At 39.8% G+C, this 16,835-nt stretch overlaps 1 protein-coding gene across 3 annotated transcripts in view; it reads left to right on the top strand.

Annotated features, from left to right (window-relative positions):
• Positions 1-523: 523 nt before the first annotated feature.
• Positions 524-16,835, top strand: part of wasf1 (WASP family member 1) — a 36,249-nt gene continuing 19,937 nt past the window's right edge. For all 3 annotated transcript variants that reach the window (XM_072461705.1, XM_072461704.1, XM_072461703.1), the window contains exons 1-4: positions 524-677; positions 1,992-2,126; positions 10,665-10,818; positions 15,477-15,594. In XM_072461705.1, coding sequence (XP_072317806.1) covers positions 545-677; positions 1,992-2,126; positions 10,665-10,818; positions 15,477-15,594 — 540 coding nt within the window. In that variant the 5' untranslated portion in view covers positions 524-544. The remainder of the gene's footprint in view (positions 678-1,991; positions 2,127-10,664; positions 10,819-15,476; positions 15,595-16,835) is intronic.

The following is a 16,835-nucleotide window of genomic DNA, read 5'->3' as shown; positions in this document are numbered from 1 at the left end:
ACGTCTCTTGCCAATTTGGTGCATTTCCTGGTACTTTGTGGGATGTAGCTAAATTATACAGCTGACCTGAACTACCTCTTCAAATAACCTTTTTACCTTTACACTCTGCTTGCTCCGTGAGTTAGATGTGCTGTTTTGTGTTGACATCATAGTATTTAAATATTTTAAATGCATATTGCATGTGGGGAGTAGACAACAAAGTCACAAGAATAAAAACAACGCCCTTTAATTATAACCAGAGGTTTATTCATCAGCGCTCGCCCAGAGATGTCTAACTAAAAAGGTTGATAACAATCATCAAATGTGCTGCTCTCTGGCTGTTCCTTTCTCATTAGCCAAGATGACGGTGATTATATGTGCTGGACTGTTCAGCTCAAGTGCTCATTTATCTGAGTCTTTTAGCGTATGAAGTCTGTAATATACAGAAGATGAAGAAAAAGAGTTTTTTTGTTTCATGTCAACCGCTCTAAGCTAAAAGAACTGCATTGATAGTGTTTCCCTCCTCTCTTATGTCTCCTTTAGGTAGTAGTGTGGCCGCAGAAGGATGCCACTGGTGAAGCGCACCATTGAGCCCCGGCACCTGTGCCACACGGTGCTGCCCAGAAACATCAAGAACGAGCTGGAGTGTGTGACCAACATCTCCCTTGCCAACGTCATCCGCCAGCTCAGCAGCCTCAGTCAGTAACACTCAGTCTCTTTACACACACTTTCTGCAGAAGAATCGGTGCATGTACAGTTTCATCTGTGGGAAGAGTGGGTCAGCTTCACTCCATTATGTATTGTACGTTTTAACCAAAAACACATTGTGGCTCTTCACTTATGCTCTTTCTATTTGCGTCATTCACTTTAGCCATTTAACATATTAAACTTTCTACTTTCTTTGGGTGTTTTAGATACTGGTCCAGATACAATTTAGTTTATTTTATTTAGTTTTCATTCTACTGACACAGTGAAGGACCAAGAGCCACTGCAAAGAGTTCAAAAGTATAGAAAATCAGATGCAGTGCTGCCCGGTGGCCGAGTAGTTAAGGCAGCAGCACACATGCCAGGCTCTGTGTGCAGCCGGCCGCAGTGATGCGAGTTAGAATCCTGACTCTGACAGTTTACTGTATGTCCCTTCTCTCTCATCCCTATTCTACATTAAAGCTGTCCTGTCTGATAAAGCCTACGGGCCAAAAATCCCTAAAAAAAAAGAAAAGGAAGGAAAAGACAAAGTCTAAAATAAAATAAAATCAGATGTTAAAACTATGCTCATTGGAGTGAGTATCAATACAAAAATAAATTACATAAATAAAACTTTTACCTTTTTCCTGAACATTTAAAAATGTATTTTTATCATGGTAAGATAAAGAAAGTGTTTGTGTTTTCTATTGCCGTAAAAAAATGGCCGTGGCTGGAGAGCCGCGGCGCAGTCAAATAGCCGCGCAGTTTCAGGGACCTCGGCATTTCCCTTTATAGCCTCATGGCTAACCCTAACCTTAACCCTAACCCGGCGCTAAAACGCGGTCAAATAGCGGCGCAGTTTCAGGAGCCGCGGCGCGCGGCTGGCACAAAAATAACATGGCTTTTTCGGTCGCGCGCCGCGGCACTGCAGACACTCCCTAAAAAAATTGCATTTAGAAAGGATCTTTGTGGTTTCAAAATCGATATAGAGTTTAAAGCTCATTCCTTAGTATCGTAATAACTGAGTTAAACACTAACATCATGTCTAATCATATAAAGAAATATTTCCTTTCCATCATCACATCCCAATATAATTTTCTTCATGTCACTGTGTCTGTAGCATACATGCAGCCATGATATGGCACAAAAACATATATTTACATTGTCTTGATTTCTTATACACAAATATTCTTCATTGGATATAGATCTGTCTTAAAAATATTGAAAACATTTGAACTCCATTTGATTCATGTATTTGACAAATTCTACTCTTTTTATTCTAAGTAAGGCTCACCCAGCAGCTTGTTCACTTCTTGTGTTTGTTCCAGGTAAATATGCAGAAGATCTGTTTGGAGAGCTCTTTAATGAGGCCCACTCCTTCTCGTTCCGGGTCAACTCTCTGCAGGAGCGCGTGGACCGCCTCTCCATCAGCGTCACACAGCTGGACCCCAAAGAAGAAGAATGTAAGTGCATCTCCAGTACACTTTATAATGGTTTGTGTGTGTGTGGGACAGAGCTCGCCTCCTCGGTGTTAATGGTTGTTATTAGAGGAACAGGCAGCTTTGAGATGGTGTCATTTTTCAACCCTGTTGTACAAACCACAGCTTTTATTAGAAACATTACGCTGGAGTTTCACTTCAGCTTTTTTTGCTTTTGTTGGGGGAAATTGGATATAGGCTTGGACTGTATCCATAGTGATATAATGTGCTACACACAGTGATGTCAGGTATAGCCCGGGTAATCCCTGTGGGGGTGTGTGGACTGAGGGTAGGGTAACTGTCTGCAAAGTCAAAGTAGAGGGGAATCACAGAGGTGTAATGCCACGCTCCGAGGGGCTGCATCGATTTCCCATGAGCCACTGGGGTTTTTACGGCACGGCTAGTCTTAACGGCTTCCCCGTCATTGAGAGACACTAAAACATTCAGTACACCTCATGACCATGCCTCTGGATACAAGCAGGTTTTAGTAGGTGTCTTTTTATAAGTCAGTGCACTTTACTAGCTTTGGGAGAATGAGTTGTGTAGCTGACAGTTGATAGTCTGGTATGTAATGGAAAAGTTAATTGGTTTTAGATTTTCAATCCATATATTGGTAGATTCAGTATATAGTGCAATTTTGAAAGCATTCATTGTCTATATTTGGTCTGTTTTTTTTGTTGTTGCAAATATTGTGTTTATTATCAAGATAAGAGAAAGTTTAATCTGGGTTTATAGAAAAGGTTTCAAACGAAGTCATCTGGACACTGTTTTTGAAATGGAGACATTTCAAATGCCACCCGGACACCAACGTATAATCTGGGGTGTACATCCTCAGAGAACTGGCAAGCTATCCATATTTGTTATTTTCCCAATCGAATCGAAATCACAATTTGGTCGCAATTATTAACGATTTGCATTTACAGTATTTAAGTAGTATTATTTCTACTGCAAAGAACTAAATATCCATCTTATTCTCTGTATAAGATGTTAACCATGTAGTTTATCTGAAATACATGGGAGTAGTTTCTTGTATCAGTTTTGTGGTTTATTGTACGGCTTCTGGACGTGTTTAAAATGCGAACAGATTCCTACAATAAAAATTCACAATCGCAATTAGAAATTTGCCAAAATCAAGCAATTATCTATTTATGAGTCCACCACCACATAAACACGACGTTAGATGTTGCCGTGAGGGCTGTTTTTATTAAAACATGAAAATTCTGCAATAAATATTGGAGCAGCAATGTTCTTTCTTTCCACTGCAGAATGAAGAGTTTACAACATCCATTCACATTTTGACCTGAATCCCTCCTGACCCGACATTACTTTTATACACAACACTATTCTGTAGCTTTCTCTTCTCCACACCCTGTGTATATTGCACTAATGGCAAAATAATTGAGTCTAATCTAATTGTGGCAGTCTGTTTTGCAGCATGTGCTCGTCTCAGCTGCTCAGTCCCGCTGAGGTTGAAGGGCAAATGCACACAAGGCTTATTATTATTGGAGCTTGCGATTTTAGACCTATGCAATACTGTGCAAATCTCAGAAGTCAGCACTGCCAGAATATCTTATTTCCTTTTTTTTGCTCCAAAATGTAGGACAGTATAGAAAAAAGTTCCAGTCATTATAGAAATAAGTTAAATAACCTTAAAAACTGCTCCAAATATGTCATAAATCAGCCCAAATACAGACACTTTATGGAGTGGATAAAACTTGATTAATACAGTGAGTACATTCCAGAAGAGATTTACATTTAGAGAAACAAGCTTTTATTTTTAACAAGGAGCACTGGAAAGCTGCTGATTTTGACAACCACAGTTCTACTTTCTCTAACTCAATATCTAATCGATCAACAAATTAAACATTCTTAACTAGTCACATTATTTTCCCTTTGTGAATTTGTAATGTGCCTTCCCTCAGCGTTCCAGTTTACCTTTTAACCGTGTGTTGTGACTATGAAGACGGTGGATAAGGATCATCTGGAGTACAGGGAAGTGAAGGAGAGGGAAGGGGAGGAAGGAGGAGTGCGTCTAACGGGGCACTGCAGCAAACTCACTGGGATGGAAAGGGATTGTACCGCAGCGGATCCTGGGCCAGCTTTGAGATTGAGAACGTCTTGGACATTTCCTGTATTGTATTGTCCAGCGAGTGCGCTCACTTGCACACACAACGTATCAGAATTGGGATTAAACTGAGGGTGCATTCACACTTGCACACTCAGCAGATCAAAAATGAGGCTGAACCAGGACTAAGCAGGAAATACACAAATACTACATCAGGGTTAAAACGGGCTAAATAACTAGTAAGTAAATGCTACGTGAACGCACTGTAAAGCCTGAAATTAAACCTAAACCAGGACTATAACAGGGCCAAACCCAGACTATGGGGACTAAACTGGCCTCTAACCCGGATCAAACCAAGAACACACCATAAAATCTCACTTACAACACAAAATTATTCTGTTTATCTTATTTAAGTCGACTTTAATTCAAATACATAGCCAGGCGTATAGCACCAATAATAGGGGGAAATTTGGCATCAAGAACCTTTTCCTTGTAGATCACCAAATGTTTATAAAAGCACAGACCTGCGTTAGTCGTTGAGTTCAGAAAGATCAGATAAATCCAAATGTTTGTTTCTACCTTACATTTCTCGACCCATGTTGTTTAAACCTGAAGTATACAAAACGTGCACTCCATCCTTTTAGCACAGGCGTTCTCCTCACTTTGTAATTTCCATTGTGGTGTCTTTGGGTAGTTAAGGAGGAGAGGGGAGCGAGTGCGGGCAGAGTTGGTCCATAAATCAGGGGCTGTGGCCGGACGGGGACAGGATGAAGATGGGGGAGGATGGAGGCTGGTCAGAGTGGAGCTGATACTGTCCGCCCAAAGCTTCACTGCCAAAGTGTTGTTGTCTTGTCCACAGCAATACTGACAAAATGACAGATTATTCAGCGATTCGCCCAAGTCTCAATGTTGCATTTGGATATAATTGGGGCTATATTGTTGAATCAGAAGTGACATGATTCTTTTTTGTAAGACAAAGCAATGTGTGTGTCTGATCTAAAGAGAAAACAGCAGAATTCATTAAGATGGTGTCATTGTTCCTCTTATTATTAAAGTACAAACACATTCAAAAACTTTATTTATTGTGTTTAATAAATGAAGGCATAACCTGACGGGACACAATTCAAATAAACTGTTTGGTTGAATTCACAATTTTTCATTTGTTTTATTGAATATATTTTGCTGTCATTGCCACGTTGCTTTTTGGAACAGTTTTTCATGAGGTGTAAATCTGCAAAGTCGAATTTGTGTCTGTTTAAGGTAAATGTAGACATGTAGGGGTACAAAACATCCAATTCTTACAATTTTATCTCACAAGATCTTGTCCCATCCCTATTATTTTATTATTAGGGATGGGACAAAACTTAATATTCACAAAAGGAATTTCTATTGATCAGTTCACCAACACATGCATGTGATTATACTAATTCAAGATGAGATTGGACCCATAATATTTGGGAGGTCATCGCTTTACTTTACTTTGCTTGAGCAGATGTTCGGGTCCAAACAGGAAGGGCAGAACATGACTGGAATGATCCGTGCTTTATCATTTATGCACTCACCGAGGTCAGAGCTGCACTGAGCACTTTCAATCCTCTCACCTTGTCCACGCTGTCCTTTTTATCCCTCTAAGGCCACCGTCCCCCACATTGCCCTTTCACACACTCGGTCTCCTGACCTCTCTCCACCTTCTCTGATTGTATGTGGATGCTATTTGTGTTCTCTGGCCCTGTCACTGCATCCGGCTAAACTAATGGTCTATAACCTTCTTTTATTAACACCATTACGGCTCTGCAGTGACTGTAGGCCATTGTGACAGGCCACAGAGCCAAGCGGATTACCTCGCAGAACCATTTTTTATGCAGCCTACACTCCTTTACTTTAGCGTTTTTTGTCTATTTCTAATGTGTCTAGCCCTTAATGGTTTGTCTGTGTCTTTTGTCTTCTATAGAAATATATGAGGATAGGACAAACCACAAGGAAAAGAAGGAGAGAGAGAGACATGTATGATGATTCAAGGCTGCAAGAGGGAAATATGGGCCAGTATTTGCATTTCATAAAAATCTGACCTATGCTTTGTTCTGAGAAAGTGCCGTTTCCAGCGGGAATTAGAGAAGTGGAATCACAAAGATATTTTCACCCAGAACTTTCAAGGACCTTTCATAACAAGTTGCCATTTTGATGAAAATGTTGCTGTGAACCAATTATCTTTTTAAATGGTTAAGAGTCCTCATCATGTAGGAAGCATGTCCGAGTAATCCCTCATTCGTCCAGGAGCATGCCATAGTAGAAAAATATTTAGTTGTAGTCATCTGGACTCTCTCTGAAACCTGTCTAGTAATGACTATATAATGAGATAATTTGTGTTGTTGGAAAGTGTAATTTGCAATTTACAGTATGTCCTTTGTTTTTTTTAGTCTAATAATCCATCCATGGTGTCTAAGGCAATAAAATGTCGTATGAATTGACTAATGAATGTTTTCACCGGTAGATTATATGGAATAATATGGAATAATATGGATAACGGCATCATGAAAGCATGGAGTGATTTATCTGAAGATTTTAAGTTTAAAGATGGTATGGATGATTTTTTTCAGCAAATTTTTTATCATATTTCCTCGTGGCGTGGATAAATCATTTGTCCTGCCACGTATCAATCATAAAACGCACCTACCGCTCACCTGCAGCCGCGTCAGGCTCGTCCCCACTTTTCCGCGTGCCTAAGCGCATGGATCTATCTTAATATAGTTCCCTCAGTGTACGGGGCAAAATGAAGACGGAGAAAGACAGTTCGAGCTGACGCAGAAGTGGACAGAAATCTACAGGAGACGAGCGATGCGATGCGCTCCGTTGCGCTAATAAACAAACGCACGTGTGTGTTGTATCAGTCCGCACGGGGGAGTGCGCATGTGCACTTCCGCCTGCGTTCTCAAATCGCCGAAAAATCGTCCATACCGCCTTTAAGATGAATCTGCTTTTTCACATATAAATATGAAAAGGCATAAATATACATTTTCCAGTACTTTTCAGTATAAATGGTAGGGGTGTAACGATATGCAAATTATACTATCCATTTCACGGTACAATATTTATTGCAAACAGAATTGTAGAAATTCCACTCCCTTTTTCCCTTTCCTTTTAAAGTAGTCTTGTAGTGTGAATTACTACTGTCATATTCCAAATAATTAATTAACACATAAAAGTGTTTAACAACATCTGTTTTTATCATGTCTGCAGTGAATTGGAGCAAAGGATCATGGTCTATGCAATTAGCGTTTTTTTTTAGCTGTTGCACCAACAAACCGACGCAATTAAGCAACAAAAAAAAACTTTCAATTCAATATAATGTGACAGTCCACATTATTATTGTGTGACTTTTGATGAAACAGTATCACAATTGTTCCGGTTTATTACATCCCGAATAAATGGTTGTTTTTGCATGATCTCTCGTAACATTGTCGTCTTGTGAGTGCAGTTTGGGCCGGATGCAGATACTTCAACGTTTTCAGAGCTTTTGCCACACACATCGATCGTCAGGGCTTGTGGAATTCCTTATGTCGACTGCAGTACAAATGTCCACTACTTAAAATAGTCCAGCATCTGCAGCAGAACCTTCTTACCTCCTTGTTGTTATCTTTTTTTTTCTTTTTTTCTTTTTTTTTTTAACTATATTACGACTGGTGTTGCTGTCTGCCTCAGTTACAGTCTCAGCACACATGGAGGCACTATCAAATACCACACTCTTGCCTTGACTTAATATGATCTACATGTCATAATACTGCTCTCACCGCAACACCTAAAGTAATCATATTTGCGAGCTCTCGAGAAAACAGAAGACCACATATTACTAAAAGAGTTAATCTGCTGCAACTTTTTAAGTACGTAGATGCATTTAGAATTTACTTAAAATCCCTACAGATGTGAAGCTCTAAACTTAAATGTGATAATTCAGTTGCGTCCTCATTTTTTAAATGGTCTATAGATTTGTTCTGCCCATTTGTAAACTGTGATTTGCATTAAAATACTTTCATATATTCATAGCCAAGCAAAAAACAACCATTACTGCACATTACCAAGTCTGATATTAATGAATACTAATGCTACCTGTGCCATATCAATGCTTTGCCGCTATTTAACTGCAATGCACAGTATAAAGCGTAGATTCTTTTTAAGTTACTTTACACTTCACTCGCTTTCTCTCTTCACTGCTCTATGGCAAAGTGAGTTTGCATATCTCTCACAAGCTAATGTTTTGTGTGTTTTGTTTCTTTTGGGTCATTAGGTTCGCTTCATTTTATCGCCACTGTTCTACACTTTTATTCAACCCAAATGTCGTGTATGATCTTCTTTCTCTGCATAACGGTGCCCTAGATGTGTCTGCTTGGTTTCATTACGCTTCTGTTTTGTTTGTGTCCTTCACCATATCTCCTTACCAAGGCAAATCTTTGCAAAATAACAGTTGTGACCTGAATGCAGCTGGATTTTCCACTATCGTCTGTTAAAGTCATTACCTCAGAAGTGCATTGGGCTTGTGTATGAGAGGGAGACGATGTTAGTCATGGACATAAGTGGTGCTACAGGATTTCACTACTATATTCTGCCATACTTCAACTACACCATTGATACTACTATGGCTCTGATTAGGGCTGTGCAATTAATCAAATTTGGTAGCACTTTAAAATAAGGTTCCTTTGTAAACTTTCTGCAAGTCAATGTTAGGCACTAGTTTTTGATAAGGCACTAGCCCTTATAAGGCATTTGTAGATGCTTACAATACTGTATAAACAAAATGTGTTATCAAACCATGTACAAGAACATATGATGCATTTAAAACTATTTTCATGTGATAAATGCTTGTAAAATGTCTCATAAGAGCTTAACACACAAAATAGTGCCCAATAACACCTTGTAAATAGTTTACGAAGGAACCTTATTTTAAAGTGTTACCTCTAATTTTAATTACAGTCCAATCAATTGCAAAAAAAAAAAAAAAAGTTTCGTCAAACAGCAATTTATTCAATTCTGTTGAGTGATTTTATTAAAACCTGGAGCAAAACAACCAAAACAAATTAAAGGTGCTGTGGCTGATTTTTGCTGTCTTAAAACATGAAAAACAGAACCAGTTTATTTCAAACTCTTTGCAATAGGCCACCATAGTCCTCACTTGGACAATGCATTCCCATCATCCTAAATATTCACCATGATGACTTAATACTATAAGTGCTCTTCACAAATCTGAGGCCAGAGCGAATTGTTTGAAAATCAATTCAGCTATGTCCTAAATAATTGTAATGATTATTTATTTATTTTCTATGCTCAAGCAGCCCAACTACTTCTTTTGCTGTTACCCCTAAATAAAAATGTGGTTTGCAATATGCACTCGAGTATAATGAAAAATGATAAAAACTCTGTCATCTGTTGTTCGCCTGCCTCGACAAACAAAAAGCTGTGGTGAGACGTTTTGTCAGTTTCCCCTGAGCAGTCGTTGCATTGTCACCCTCTCATGTATAATTCACATTCGCTTAACACCAGATTTCTTGTTCCCAGGCTACGCTTTCACAAACTAACATTAGTCTGTCTTTCTGCTCGTAGCCTTTTTGCCACTACAGCCCCCATTTGAAACGGCATTGATTTTCTGGTGTTATTCTCAAGCCTTGCAGAAAATGTCATCTGTTTGGGAGTGCGGGCTCTGATCGATGACCTCAGAGCTCATCTACGCCAACGTATGTGTCGCCCGGCGTGGCATTAGCGCATGAACAAGAAGAGTCTGCTCTAACGTTGCTTATGTCCTTCTATGCTGAGTGAGGAATGGAAAATGGCATAATAGAAGTGGGAGATATGTTGTCTACAAGATAATATTGAAATGATTGCTTTGAAGATATGCAAAGATAGAGATTATGTTGAAGGTGAAATTTCTGCCCTGTGCTGTTCATTCCATTTTTATAGCTCAGTGAAGCCTTTCTGATTGAATACATGGTTATATTTGATTATATTATTTTATTCATGGAGATGTTTAATGTTCTACCAGATGGCATAAAATATTTGTCATCAAACAAGTATTTCTTGGCAACAAATGAAAGATAAAGTAGTCATGATCATACTGTGTAACATTCCAGGTAGGTTTATTGCCATATTTGATCGATAATATGTCAATACTGGAGAGTGATAATATCAATATAATATCTTTAGACATATTAGTTTGAGGTTTGATTATAAGACAAATGAAAAATGTCTGTAAAATGAATCCTGAAAAGTAGAGAAATATAATATGGTAATATAACTTTTTCTATATTTTATCTTTTATCTTTTATTTTATATGTATTGCCCACCTCCAATTCCAGAAGAATCTATAACATGAGACATGCAGAAACAAAAGTTACATAGTGCACCTTTTAAAATCATTGTAGAAATCGTTTTAGTAGATCATACTAACTGAATTTCATTTTGTTTCCTTGCAGTGTCACTTCAGGACATCACCATGAGGAAAGCATTTAGGAGCTCCACCATTCAGGACCAGCAGCTGTTTGAGCGCACATCACTGCCCGTCCCCATGGAGGAGACGTATGAGACGTGTGAGCGGCCCCCGCCCCTGCACATCCTCACCCCCTACAGGTCTGTACCTCACACACACCTACAGGTCTGTACCTCACACACACCTACAGGTCTGTACCTCACACACACCTACAGGTCTGTACCTCACACACACCTACAGGTCTGTACCTCACACACACCTACAGGTCTGTACCTCACACACACCTACAGGTCTGTACCTCACACACACCTACAGGTCTGTACCTCACACACACCTACAGGTCTGGACCTCACACACACCTACAGGTCTGGACCTCACACACACCTACAGGTCTGTACCTCACACACACCTACAGGTCTGTACCTCACACACACCTACAGGTCTGTACCTCACACACACCTACAGGTCTGTACCTCACACACACCTACAGGTCTGTACCTCACACACACCTACAGGTCTGTACCTCACACACACCTACAGGTCTGTACCTCACACACACCTACAGGTCTGTACCTCACACACACCTACAGGTCTGTACCTCACACACACCTACAGGTCTGTACCTCACACACACCTACAGGTCTGGACCTCACACACACCTACAGGTCTGTACCTCACACACACCTACAGGTCTGTACCTCACACACACCTACAGGTCTGTACCTCACACACACCTACAGGTCTGTACCTCACACACACCTACAGGTCTGTACCTCACACACACCTACAGGTCTGTACCTCACACACACCTACAGGTCTGTACCTCACACACACCTACAGGTCTGTACCTCACACACACCTACAGGTCTGTACCTCACACACACCTACAGGTCTGTACCTCACACACACCTACAGGTCTGGACCTCACACACACCTACAGGTCTGTACCTCACACACACCTACAGGTCTGTACCTCACACACACCTACAGGTCTGTACCTCACACACACCTACAGGTCTGTACCTCACACACACCTACAGGTCTGTACCTCACACACACCTACAGGTCTGTACCTCACACACACCTACAGGTCTGTACCTCACACACACGTACAGGTCTGTACCTCACACACACCTACAGGTCTGTACCTCACACACACCTACAGGTCTGTACCTCACACACACCTACAGGTCTGTACCTCACACACACCTACAGGTCTGTACCTCACACACACCTACAGGTCTGTACCTCACACACACCTACAGGTCTGTACCTCACACACACCTACAGGTCTGTACCTCACACACCCCTACAGGTCTGGACCTCACACACACCTACAGGTCTGGACCTCACACACACCTACAGGTCTGGACCTCACACACACCTACAGGTCTGTACCTCACACACACCTACAGGTCTGGACCTCACACACACCTACAGGTCTGTACCTCACACACACCTACAGGTCTGTACCTCACACACACCTACAGGTCTGTACCTCACACACACCTACAGGTCTGGACCTCACACACACCTACAGGTCTGGACCTCACACACACCTACAGGTCTGGACCTCACACACACCTACAGGTCTGTACCTCACACACACCTACAGGTCTGGACCTCACACACACCTACAGGTCTGTACCTCACACACACCTACAGGTCTGTACCTCACTCTGTAAATTCCCCCTGGACATTTTTTTAAACTTTATTTCAAGTCCCTAGCTTGTCAAGAACCAACAAATATCCAATCTAGTGTCAATCAGACAACAGTATAGCCTTATGTTTTCCAGAGCTGTACAGAGCTTGTTTCCACTTATAATCATAGTAAATCCAGACATCAGAAGCCCAAACTACATAGTCTCAGCTTCACAAAGGGTCCAGCCAATTGTTTGTCCTCAAACGGTTCAGAAACCACTTTTAGTCATTTTAGTCAGGCGTTTAAGGGAAAATAGGCCCTCTTCAATGATAATATTGTGCATTATCTTTTGACTTATGAGATAACGGTCAAGGAAAAAACATTGTGTTGACAATAAATAACAGCAGAGATAATATTTGACATAAACAATTTTGGTTAGGCTTTGGTTAAGGTCCAACATTGTTGGGTTGATGAATCATAGTATGATATTTACAGTGTATTGTTTATTAATGATCAAATGTTTTATGTAAGATGGTGACACGATACCCCAATAATTCAGATATGTTGCAGAAGATAAGTCTATTCCTTTAGTCATCTGCCATTTTTACCAAATAAAGGGTCAAAGTAAGAGCTGAACTGATCACATTGGTGTCCATGGGACTCAGAATGATGAGAATCAAGGACTGTTGCAATGGTGAACAATTTAAAACAAGGCGTATCTTCTGAATGGGAAAAAGTCCTCAAAATCTTGCATACAGTATAACGGGGCGCTAAAACCCACAGATAAATATCCAGTAGAGAGATACTGCATCTGCCTTCATTTAAACTGAGGAATTCATCAAGGCTTTTCGCTCTGAAACACAGGCTGTTGTTTAAATTAAGTGAATGATTCTCCTCAAGGTTGGAACGTGGCCTTAAGGCAAGTTTTTATTTATTTAACTGATTTAACCATCAGGACTCCAGCAGCAGAGTCTTCCTCCTTTCCTATCATTTTGGATTTGCTCAAGGCGGGAGCACACTTTGTTTTTTAGTCAGGGGGGAGGGGGTTTAGTGGGTAATGAAATGTAACTAAAAATCCATCGCCAGCCTCCAGGTCAGTTCCCACGTTCCTGGCTGAGGAGGCTTGCTCGCCCTGAGCATGTTCTGGGACGGTGATTCAGAGGACAAAGAGGCAGCAATGTAGTCAGGAAGTATAGCGGTTTCATACTAATTATGTTTGTGAGGTAGCTTCTCAAATTACAATTCGACGCTGCGCTGCCTTTTATGGTGAGGTTACTGTAGGTTTCTAAAGATAAACAATGTTGTATACAAACTATTACTATGATTTAGAAGTGGGAGGTATATCAAAAAAATTTATAATATCACACTTGTTTTGGAGATATGTTTAAAATGAATATATAGTAGTACAGTATATTGTGTCTAATTCAACTTGAGTGACTTCAAAAAGAGACAGAGGCCTAGTGTATTCGCACAAACAAGAGTATAAGTGATATTTCTGCAGTTTTGGATTCATTTTATGGTCCATTCATGTTTTCGGCAATACTTAAACATAAACCAAGACATTTACATTTTAGCACATTTTCTAATGCATTATGAAAATACTATCTGAATATCATCATCAAGTAAGTAAATATCGAGGTGTTTATTTTTGTCACTCATCTCTAGTATCCTCTTAGTTTTAGTAATATGACAAAGGAAGCTTGTACATAAGATAACCCTGTACTCTAAAAACAGAAATATATCCCAAAATGGGGGCAAAGCATGAGCTGGGGTCGCGAGATGATTTCAAGATGCAATGTTAAAATTATGACACTGTATTTAATCTCTTTTTTTATTGAAAACACACTGAAATCAGGTCAGATAATACAGGGGTTCCCACACAATTCAGGACGGGACCCAATATAATAGCCATAAAACCGACTCGGGCCTCCCCACAGAAAAATGAAATCGATGTCTCATTTCAAACCATTTAGAATTAGGTTTGATTGTATTTAATTAGTTGCACACTGCGCACAGTGAACCGAATCCTCATTTGAAAAACAGAAATCGCAAAAGTGTGTAAGAAATGTGTCTTTATTGCAATTAGATATTTTTTTCCAAATTATTCAGCTCCAATTTTCTTTCTTTTTTTATGTGTTCATTGATAGTTTTTCTTTTTATCTTGTCATGTGTTCCCTTGTCTTCCCTCTCAGCGCAGGTGGGTTGTGAGTGACTAACAGTGGATTCACCCGTCTTCCTTGATTCTATTGTTGAATTCCATCTCTCAGCCTTTTGTTGCGCTGCATATCATTAAACCCTGTACTCATTTCTTTTTGAAGCTGTTCCTTTTCATGTTCACTCGCCTCACGCTTGTCTGTGTCATCATCAAATAATTGCCTCCCAAAACGTAGAGGAAATGCCAATAGCGTCTACAGTAGTACATAAAGTGAAATTCTAACACATCAGTTGCTTAAACTCTTCTGAGACACTAGAAATGGTCTTTGACGTTTTAACATACATTGTATTGGAAACTATTTTGGCAGCTGATAACAATGACTTGATTTTTTTACTTATTATTTTATTTGCGTACTTCATCCTCATCATTGCAACAGTTTGGAATACTGCAATTTACAGTGTTCACTTTTATCTGCTCCGCCAGTGACCAGGACCAACTAATCCAAAAAGCAGCGTGTTGAATTTTAAATTAACATATACGCACATAAAGCAGTACGTTGGCTATAATGTATAATTCATAATTCGTATACAAGTGTGTTAAAGATGTGTTTGGTTTTGAGCAGGGTTTTAAGACTGACTTGGTAAAATCCTCAGGGAAGGGAAGCACATTTCCAATCAAATATTAAACTTTCAGTGACTGCACAGTGCTTCGCTAAAGGGAAATGCAAATTCATTATCCTACATGCATATTTGTTTTTCCCAGCGGTTAAACATTGACACAGATAGTAAAGAAGGGTTTTATAGAGAGAGGATTTTTACAGTTTCCAAACATTGACATTTAAACTCTAAATTATGGTTTTGACCAACGCTGCTTTTTCAAAAAACAAATTTACTCCACTGACAGAAAAAAAATCCCACTTAATGCACAATATGTATGTTCATATCTAATATATTTTACACCATTAAGCAAATAAACACTGTATAATTGTCTTGTCTGTGCAGGGACGATGGTAAAGATAGTCTGAAGTTTTACACCAATCCCTCGTACTTTTTCGACCTCTGGAGAGAGAAGATGCTTCAGGACACGGAGGACAAGAGGAAAGAGCGGCGGAAACAAAAGGTACAGACATGTCCTCGTGCATCACCTGTGGAAAGTCTCCCCCAGATCAGTTTTAAACAATATGCAAAGGCACCGCAGGGTATTGAAAGCTTAAAATGGTAATGATAATGAGAAAAATGCGAAAAATGCATTGGTTTCATATTGCGCTTTTTTTTAAACTCAGGGTAGAACATACAACAAGAAAACAAGAAAAATACTAATTACTCAATAACTAAAGGTTATACTGCCACAATGCATTAATAATAAGCTGCAAAATTCCCATAAATATGCATTACACAACTTTTGGGATGAGATTGCGCCACCTTCTTGTCACCATGGAGATGTTATTGCTATTTATTGGGTGTGTCGATACGTTTTTATTGCTCAAAAATACCTTTTAAAAACTTGCATTCTTGCTCTGAGCAGCGTCGTCTCTCCACAAAACTTACCTGTAATTCTCCATGGAGATGGTTAAGCTTAATGCCACACTGCGAAACATTCCAGGAGACCACAACCGGGAACTCTTCAGTCGAAAAGCTACATTGTGAATCCTTTTCAAAATGTCATGTAAAAATGTCAGATACCCTTCATATCTATAATAACATTAACAATGAGCATCATGATAAATAATGTTACAATCGGCAGCTTATTGGCTTTATACTGTTTTAAATCACAAATCCATGTTCTCTAATTAGCCACTGCTCATTCCTCCGGTCGACCCTCGTTCTCCTGTGATCATTACATCTAATTAATGGCAACATCTGCTCCTCTCTCGGCCCATTCTCCAGCCGTTCTGCTCGGGCACAAACAAACACACAAACGAATCGAATCACCCCTCGCATAGGGGTTTCCCACCCTCTGATCCACGAGCTCTAATTGGGAGCAGGTTGTGGGCGGAGACGCGGCGCTCACTCACAGTCAATCACAGACGGTCCATGTGGAATATGCAGCAAGGGCACGTGGAAAGATGAGATGAATGTTTGTGTGTGGGCCCACTCGTTTTTCTTTTTTCTTTCCTACTTTGAACTGGGCAATATATTGAATTCTAGATGATAGTGGGGATTTAGCTAAGTATGCAAAATTTGAACACCAAGGCTGCTGCAAAAAGAGCTGATTAAGAATAAAAAAATAACAATTATGGGAAAGAGTTTAAAGGGATGTTTCTGTAAATTTGTGGTTCATTTTAGTCTTTTCACATTTGTCTGATACTTAAACCATTACATTTAACAACATGTTTTAGTAGATTTCTGTCAAGATTATTG

The sequence above is a fragment of the Eucyclogobius newberryi genome, unplaced genomic scaffold, assembly GCF_026437365.1.
Source record: "Eucyclogobius newberryi isolate DKJ021-1_F unplaced genomic scaffold, fEucNew1.0.hap1 SCAF_301, whole genome shotgun sequence".
NCBI classification, from domain to species: Eukaryota; Metazoa; Chordata; class Actinopteri; order Gobiiformes; family Gobiidae; genus Eucyclogobius; species Eucyclogobius newberryi.
The sequence above is the reverse complement of the archived record's forward strand: the minus strand, read 5'-3'. Positions and strand labels throughout refer to the sequence as shown.